General features: G+C 35.2%; 1 protein-coding gene across 2 annotated transcripts; it reads left to right on the forward strand.

Annotated features, from left to right (window-relative positions):
• Positions 1 to 1,055: 1,055 nt before the first annotated feature.
• LOC133822175 (ABC transporter B family member 26, chloroplastic) lies at positions 1,056 to 8,018 on the forward strand. Of its 2 annotated transcripts, none has more exons than XM_062254419.1 (18): positions 1,056 to 1,726; positions 1,810 to 1,937; positions 2,571 to 2,613; positions 2,821 to 2,865; positions 2,979 to 3,101; positions 3,188 to 3,291; positions 3,520 to 3,574; positions 3,665 to 3,735; positions 3,891 to 3,993; positions 5,101 to 5,311; positions 5,647 to 5,720; positions 6,205 to 6,261; positions 6,347 to 6,421; positions 6,842 to 6,916; positions 6,995 to 7,276; positions 7,372 to 7,436; positions 7,511 to 7,571; positions 7,710 to 8,018. In XM_062254419.1, the coding sequence occupies exons 1-18, from the start codon at positions 1,259 to 1,261 to the stop codon at positions 7,788 to 7,790; spliced, it is 2,121 nt and encodes a 706-aa protein (XP_062110403.1). In that variant the 5' UTR covers positions 1,056 to 1,258; the 3' UTR covers positions 7,791 to 8,018. The 2 variants fall into 2 exon arrangements, with proteins under 2 accessions (XP_062110403.1, XP_062110404.1); XM_062254420.1 differs by having other exon boundaries at positions 1,497 to 1,726; positions 1,810 to 1,948.
• Positions 8,019 to 8,720: the final 702 nt, after the last annotated feature.

The raw sequence follows: 8,720 nt of genomic DNA on the forward strand, positions 1-8,720 counted from the left end.
ATGCGCTCTTGGTTCATCTTTTTTTCTATTTTTACCCTTTAATTATTTTATATATTACATTTGCTATTTAATAAAAAAAATATGTATTTCTTCATTTAAATAAGATTATTTAGGTAGTTTGAGTGTTTTTGTTTAGGATTTGTCTATTTTTTTTTTGAAAGTGTTTTGCCCAGCACATCATCATCTATTCATCTATTCTCCTGTGAAGATAAAAAAAAAAGTAGCTCCTCATCCATTTTTTCTTCCCATTTTTATCTGTGTACAATCTTATATTTACTTTATTTAATATAATGAAATTGCATAATTTTTTTAATTACGTATGTCTATTTAAGTAACTTTACGCTTTTTTTGATTTAGAGTGTTGTGAATTTTTTACCTTATCACTAGCAAATGGATTCCGAAAAAAAAATTAGAATAGTCTAAAACAAAAATGTGTAATATTACTTAAATACCTAAATCTAATATAGAAATTATACTTTTTATGAAAATAAGATAAAGTAAATATAAATTAGCATAAAGTTAAAAGTTGCAAAAACATGGCAAAAAAGTGGCAAAAATTAGCATAAGGTTCTCCTCAGTTTTGTGTGATATTACTCTTTTTCTCTCCTCACGTTAGAGAGGATACTAGACACAGTTCGAATCCGGCCGAAAGCTCAAACTTGGGAGAGGAATAGAAGGGGCAAGCATACCTAGGCTCCATAATTATTTTTTTCCAATGCTCTTTAATAGGCTTCTACCCACACGATAATTTTTTAGCTCTTTCTATCTCTTTCTCTTGCCTTGCACGTGGTATGCCCTACTAGTAATGTGAAATTTCCCTATTAAATTGTTCTCTTTACCGAAAAAAAAAAATTTATATCGTCCCTTAGAAAAAGGACAACGTGGCGTTTTTAAAGTGTCCGTTGGTTATCTATTGCGGCCACGACATGTATTCGTTTCTGTAGACAAGTCAAACACGTAAGCGTAAGACTAACTAAAGTGAAAAGCGACATGTCGTTTTATTATCCCTTTCGAAAAGTATCGTAATTATAAGAAGCGGCGTCGTGTCGTCCCAGTTCTGCCACGCGCCCATTTCAAAGACAGATTCTGCTTCTTCCCTTGTCTTTTGGAGCTTTCTTTCGCAAAGCGATAAGCAAAACTAGGTTCACGCTCCGCCGAAGAAAGACTCCGGTTCGTCAATGGACGAACCCATAACCATCTCAAGCTCGTAGCTTTCTTCGACCGTATTCTCTCACAAGAAAGCTTCGTATTTTCAACAATGGCGTTAGTTCTCTACAATCCACAACCTCGTTTTCTCTCCTCTCTACATTGCAGAAGACCTTTTGCTCGAAATAATCATAAGAAAGATCTCCATTTCACCTCAGCTGCCAGCAAGCTTCGAGTGATTCTCTCTCTTCATTCATCTCATCGAAGACGCGTTCCCTTGTTGGTTACTAAGTCGGCGTCGATCAACGGTTACTCAGTCGAAAGCTCCGACGAGTATGTGCAGGGAAGCGCAGGAGAAACAGCGGTGGTTGACCGGCTTGAGTGGCTTCGGAGGTGGGCGGCGTCTGTGAGGTCAATCTTGCCCGGTGGAAGCTGGTGGAGGTTGGACGATGAAGATGTCGAAATTAGGATTTTGGCTGAACCGGTGACTGTGACACGGGCACTTGTTCGGATGTGGGAGCTGGTCTCGAAAGACCGGTGGATTATATTCGCGGCTTTTTCTACCCTAATTGTGGCAGCGGTGAGTTTCAAGCACACTTTTGAGTTTGTGGGTGTGTTTTGCCTTTATTGATTTTTTTTTTTGTGTGAATATCTTTGGGTCAGCTTTCGGAGATTTCAATACCGCATTACTTGACGGCATCAATATTCACCGCACAGAGCGGCCAAATACCGGTGTTCCAACGGAATGTGAAGCTCTTGGTTGCGTTATGTGTCACTGCCGGAATTTGCAGGTCAAGATCTTGTATGGTCGAAACTCAGAATCTCACTTGTTTTTTTACGTTGACCATTGTTTTATGCAATTAGGAATTTCTCTTTCATCTATCTAGTTAACAATTGAAAGAACATTGATGGAATTATATATATATATATATATATTTATATGGCACGGCTACAATTGTGAATGCTTTTATATGATCTCAGTTTTCCTCCTGCCAAATTTTCAAGAAACTCTATTCCTAAATAGGTTCCAAACTTTCATTGTTGTTGCGACTGCAAATATTATTGTCACGACACGAATGCATATATAATTTTTAACTCTATTTTTGGCATCAAAATTATTCAGATATTTCTGAAAATTTACAGTTGACTATAGTAATCACCTTCTTGTAACAAAACTGGGCTCCACGTGTGGAAAAATATAATATTCACTATAGTAGTGCACAAAAGCATACAACATTGTATTGTAACCGTGCTCCATATATACATCTATACTGAAAGTAGCTATGAAGTTTATTTTTTTAGTAATTGAGCATGTGACACTATTCAATTGCGTAAATTTGGAATTTGAGCCATTAGCCATCTCGATGAATTATGATCCGACATAGCTGCTGGCTGACACTATGCTCTGTTTATTTGAACCCCAGCGGTCTACGAGGTTGCTTTTTTGGCATAGCAAATATGATCCTTGTGAGTTTCTTTCTCACATGATTTTGTTCTGATTAAGTTTGTGAACAGTAGATTTTTCTCTTATAATTTAACATGAATGTAAAATTACTTCAACGATCAAATATAATGCTTATAATATTTCTCTTACATCATGACTTATTTTGAAAGTTCATATGATTAGTTACTTTTTCATTTTCTAAATGATTTGAGATTCTATGCCATCTGCAGGTTAAGAGAATGAGGGAAACATTATATTCAGCTCTTCTCCGTCAGGTTCTAAAATATTTCAAATCAGCTCTTTCATATCCAAGTGACTACTCTATAAGCTACTTATGTTCAGAATTGTTAAATCTTTTCTTATTTATTTGATAGTATCTCTATTGTAGGATATATCCTTTTTTGACTCTGAAACAGTCGGTGATTTGACAAGTAGGCTTGGAGCAGATTGTCAGCAAGTATCACGGGTCATTGGATATGATCTCAATTTGATCTTTCGCAATGCTCTTCAGGTTTCCATCCTTATTCCAATTTTTGTTCTTTTTTGTTTGTATTTTAGTTTGAGATACAAATGTTAATTTCCATTATACTCTGTTAGGGGACAGGTGCGATGATCTACCTACTAATCTTGTCATGGCCTCTGGGTTTATGTACATTGCTGATATGTTGTACTTTGGGAGCTGTTATGTTACTTTATGGCCGGTGAGATATATTTTTGAGTTGTGGTTTATTTAAGTAGGTTTATGAGAATGAGGCAGAGGGAGAAATTGAACTGATATTTTGAATGGAAAAAAATAGCTCCTGTATTGTAATTTTTTCTCAATTTATTTAATGCTTTCACCTTTCTATTATTTTTTAAGTGAATTTTGTTTTCCTTCAAAAAGTAGAGATTTTTGAGTCTTTTGACATCAACTACACTCTTTCCTGTAGATACCAGAAGAAGTCAGCAAAACTGACTCAGGAATATACTGCTTTTGCTAATGAGGTATGAGTATGGCATGTTCGCTAATTGGTTATTGTCAAAGATTACACGCTTCTTTGAGACTTTAAACCCTTCTTTCATTGCTTATTACAGGTTGCTCAAGAAACAATTTCTTTGATGAGAACTGTTCGTGTTTATGGGACAGAGAAAGAAGAACTTGGAAGGTAGTAAATACTATAGTAGTTCCCCCTTTTTGTTGATTTGCTTTTACTGGTGTACATTCTATGAGACAGTGTGTATCAGAAGGTAGCTTAAACAAGATACTACAAGTATTTTAGAAGGTCCTCCTCACAGATATATTATTTATATATGCATATAGATATGAGAAATGGCTTGGGAGGTTGGCTGATATAAGCTTTCGGCAAAGTGCTGCGTATGGCGTTTGGAACTTGAGCTTCAACACTCTTTATCATTCAACTCAGGTATAGACTATTCATTGGATATTGGGTGCTATTAATTAGTGGATAGCACTTTTATACTTTTTTTAATTAAAAAAAAAAGAAATAAGAAAAATATTATGAGATTATAGATGATGACAAAGGTATCATCTTAGCTTCATCCAAAAACACCAATCCCTACTCAATTCAGAAATTGAACTAGAACTTGTTTTGAGGATCCAAAGAGTGACTTGGCATTTAACCCTATCCTAGAGTATTTCTATATCCCAGGGTTTACCTTCAATAATTCTACTGCTCCTTGTCGCCATAATGACTAACAAACAGTCAAAACAGCAACATTCCAGAGCTTGTTCTTTCTTCCATTAATGCCACTAAACCCCAAACCTTCCCGAAAAATGTTGACAATAGTGAGGCCAAACCCAAGATGTAATTCGTACCAAGTTTCTTTAGCATTTGATACCAAATTGCTGTAGCAAAAAGGAACAGTAGAAATAGATTATCATGGGTTTCATCATTCTTCGTACAGAGAAAACACCAGAGTTGGAGAAATAGTAAAAAATGGCTTACACCTTGTAGAACCCCTTGATGTGAAGCTGGACCAAACCCAGCAGCCAACTATAGAATTTAATCTTTGAAGGAACATTTTATTTTCAAATAAACTAATAAGATGGCGGAAGAGCACCTTCAATTGAAACAAGCTTCGTGAATATACACTCATGAGAGGACAATTTAGACCCCTCCAGCTTCCAAATTCACATATCAGCGACTGAAATATAAAAACTAACAGAGTCTAACAGCATTATCAGAGCTAACATGCTACATCTCCCTCCCTCGTTTAGGTTTCTGAAAATCTAAGATCCCCAGAAAGGCCAACATTTCTAATGAAAGAGTTGTGATGTCTTAGAGGCAAAATGTAACATTATGGGAACTCACTAATCTATACAGTTGTAGCAGAACCTAAACGAGTGGACGCTCTTTGGATAGAGCAGAATCCTAAACAGCATTATTGGTGAATCACATTTAAGGAAAGAAAAAGAGGATCTTCAGTATGTGTCATGCTGAAAATTGATTTAAAATCTGAAATTTATAGCAGTTGACTTATCTTTCATCTGAATAAACTTAATTTTATAGGTTATTGCTGTGCTGGTAGGAGGCATGTCTATTCTAGCTGGTCATATTACGGCAGAGCAACTTACAAAGTTTATATTATACAGCGAATGGCTTATTTATTCAACATGGTGGGTGGGTGATAATCTATCTTCTTTGATGCAATCTGTTGGTGCAAGTGAAAAAGTCTTCCAGTTGATGGATCTGTCACCAAGTGACCAATTTATATCTGAAGGTAAGCAATTTGTAAACTCAGCTCAAATTCTCTTGTTGTTATATAATTTTTTCTTGAACTTATAACTTCATTGTTTTCTTTTATTTCTCTTTTTGTCTATGTTTTTCTTTTCTTCAACTCTTGTCCAGAATGTTAGCCTACTTTTCTGCTTTCTGGATATTTCATCTCTTCATCTAATTTGTTTGACATGTTCCTTTGATATACCTATTTTCCTTTTCTTTCATAATATATGAACATCTACTTGGGCAAGACGGAGGCATTTTGTGTGTGTGTGTGTATTCTTTTATAAAAAAATATTCTGGGATTTGTTTGATTTGATCGTTAATATGTTACAGGTGTAAGGTTGGAAAAGCTGATCGGGCGTATTGATTTTGCAAACGTATCTTTTCAATATGCTTCAAGGCCAACGGTAATGTTTCCTACCTTAGTACTAGAATAGAATTACACTATCTTTATTCTGATTTAACACCTACTTTTGATGTCCTATTATATGTTCTACCACCAAAATGAAGTGTGAATGGTGGTAGATTGCAATTGTTACGTCTTGAGTTGACTCTTGGCTGTTTCTTTCTGAACCTCTAGTCCATCAACATTCTATTGAAGCGATTGGAATATTTTATTGGAAGCAATTAGTAATGACTTTGCTCCTTATTTTCTCCCCTAAGCATTTTTTTTTCTTGTTGCAATGATTATTATATCGTTATCACTTTAGGGTAGTGTATTGGGGCGGGCTTAGATATCACATATTATGAAGTCTGTACCTTCTCAAGCAATAGCATGGTTTGAATATGATTGAGTGTTACTGGCTGGCTGACACCATCTTTGATGTGTGATTGTGAATTTCCTTTAATAATTCTTGAGGAGAAAGAACTAACAAACTGTTGTTTGAATAGGTTCCTGTACTGCAACATGTAAACATATCAGTGAAACCTAATGAAGTGATTGCATTGGTAAGAAATTGTTTATTTTCTCTGTATATTGTACTGTGCTTCTATGCTGACTATAAGCACTGACTACCTGTTCGCAATTTCTTAGGTTGGTCTTAGTGGAAGTGGGAAAAGCACACTGGTGAATCTCTTGCTCCGTCTTTATGAGCCAACTAGTGGGGAGGTAAGTTTTGTTCAGCCCCTGTATGCTTTAATCTCAAAAAGAATGTATGAAGCTATATCCGGTAAATGAATCTGGTCCCCTATACATGAGCGATTTGTATGATTTTCTGTTTAAAAAAATAATTTAATATTGGTCTACATACAGATTCTATACAGTGCAGATCACGATACATATTTAAGTATATGGAGATGTATGTTTAAATAAAAAAGGATGAGTAAGGAGCTCTGCTACTTATTACAATATAAAATTCTCAAGTTACTCCCCTTTGATTTAATGAGCTAAAACTTTGCAACTAGGGCCTAATGCGAGACCTTAATGTAGAGGATAAGAAGGATGATCATCAACCATTGTCTACATTTTTATGCATTTTAATTCAGCTCGTGCAGATAATCATAAGTATTTATGCTATTTTAACTGCAGATTTTAATTGATGGGTTTTCCCTGAGAGAGTTGGATGTCAAGTGGTGGAGGGAAAGAATTGGATATGTGGGACAGGTTTGTCATTTACTTTCAGCATCAATTAAATTTTATCATTTGGGATTTCTCTGTTATCTTACAGGAAAACCTTAACAGGAACCCAAACTTTTCCGGATGGATATCAGCTCAAACATCAGATATGGATGTACAAGAAATGTAAGGCAGGAGGACATTGAATGGGCTGCAAAGCAGGCGTATGCACATGATTTTATTTCAGAACTACCAAATGGTTACAAAACACTAGTTGATGATGATTTACTAAGTGGGGGGCAAAAGCAACGAATTGCCATAGCGCGAGCTGTTCTCAGGGACCCATCCATTTTGATCCTTGATGAAGCTACCAGTGCACTGGATGCAGAGAGCGAGCACAATGTCAAGGTAAACTACTAACTAGGCAAAAGCAACCATTCATTCGTACGTGACTTCTGCATTTTCTTTTCACTACTACTAATTCATATCTGCAACTTATTTAGGGTGTTCTTCGCTCCATGAGAAGTGACATGACATCAAAGAGAACTGTCATAATTATAGCCCACAGGTATGTTTTTAATATCTGTTTTGTGTCCTAATTTTTGCTTGCATTTCCTCTCAACTCCACACCCAAATCTACAGGCTTTCAACCATACAAGCTGCTGATAGGATAATAGTAATGGACGGTGGTAAAGTCGTAGAGGTTTGTTTACATTATTATTATTTTGAAATTAAATTTTTTGCATTTTTACATTTGCTATATATTACTTCAAGTACAACAACCAATATTCGTGAATTGAAAAAAGGAAATGGCTTAGTTTTGGTGTGGCTTCACATACAGATGGGCAGTCACAAGGAGCTTCTTCACAAGGATGGCCTGTATGCACGATTGACAAGAAGACAGGTCGATGTTGTGGCATGAGTTTTTATCATGTCTATCAACAAATAACACATTACATCTTATTTAGCCCCACAAAAAATTAAGTTCAATTATTAAAACAAAACACAGCACTTTTTTTTATATAATTATTTTTTCTGATCTATTCCAATCATATATAGAAATTCATGCATATTTTTTCCCCCTTCTGCTGATCCATGTAAGAAAAACTTTCAAGGGTATATAGAATCCACTGTTGCAGTTCATGTTTTACCTGTTCTTTTCCTTTCTACTTCTTTATTCTTGAGAATGTAGTTTCTAATTTTCATTTATAAAAATCTAAGTTTTATCGACTGTTAGGAGAAAAAATCGGTGAAACTACTTTAAATTTCTAAAAACTTCAAATCATTCTAACTCTATTATCAGACTACTAATTGACATGATTCTTGCAACATTGTTATCTTTAGTTGAAAATAAACGAACCGTAAATGAGACGACGCTGAATTATTATCATATAATGCCAACATTTGTCATAAATTGTTATCCTCGTTGACCTTAAGTCAGGCAAGACCAGTGTATTCATGAGACATGACCCTTCCAAACTTAATTGTGAGTCACCTCTATTTTGTGTTTTGGTAGCTTATTACCATTGATTATTGAACCAATGGGTATGATCAGTTGGATACACACAAGTTATGGTGCGCTTTACCTCATCCTCCTATTGACCTGTGTTAATCGTAATCTCATCTAAAAGAAAAAAACTTTAGAATAGGAGAAATAAGATTTTTCATTTCTTGAAGTTAGGTTAAGAATTACGATCGACTCTTCTCAGTCCGAAGGAAAGTTTTCTTGAAGGAAGAACTCGTATTGTTAGTTAGAAATGGAGATTTTTGCAATTGAAATAGAAGCTCTCTATTTGCATTATTTGCTTGTATTTTTTAGTTCTATTGTCATTCCCAAAATATCGTGGTTTCT

The sequence above is a fragment of the Humulus lupulus genome, chromosome 3, assembly GCF_963169125.1.
Source record: "Humulus lupulus chromosome 3, drHumLupu1.1, whole genome shotgun sequence".
Taxonomy (NCBI): domain Eukaryota; kingdom Viridiplantae; phylum Streptophyta; class Magnoliopsida; order Rosales; family Cannabaceae; genus Humulus; species Humulus lupulus.

Bases quoted from the DNA above. Each gene is read 5' to 3' on its own strand.
- LOC133822175 (XM_062254419.1), top strand. From the start codon at position 1,259: ATGGCGTTAGTTCTCTACAATCCACAACCTCGTTTTCTCTCCTCTCTA. The intron at 3,994-5,100 runs GTATAGACTATT...TTAATTTTATAG, and splicing joins CTCTTTATCATTCAACTCAG to GTTATTGCTGTGCTGGTAGG. The intron at 6,262-6,346 runs GTAAGAAATTGT...GCAATTTCTTAG, and splicing joins CTAATGAAGTGATTGCATTG to GTTGGTCTTAGTGGAAGTGG.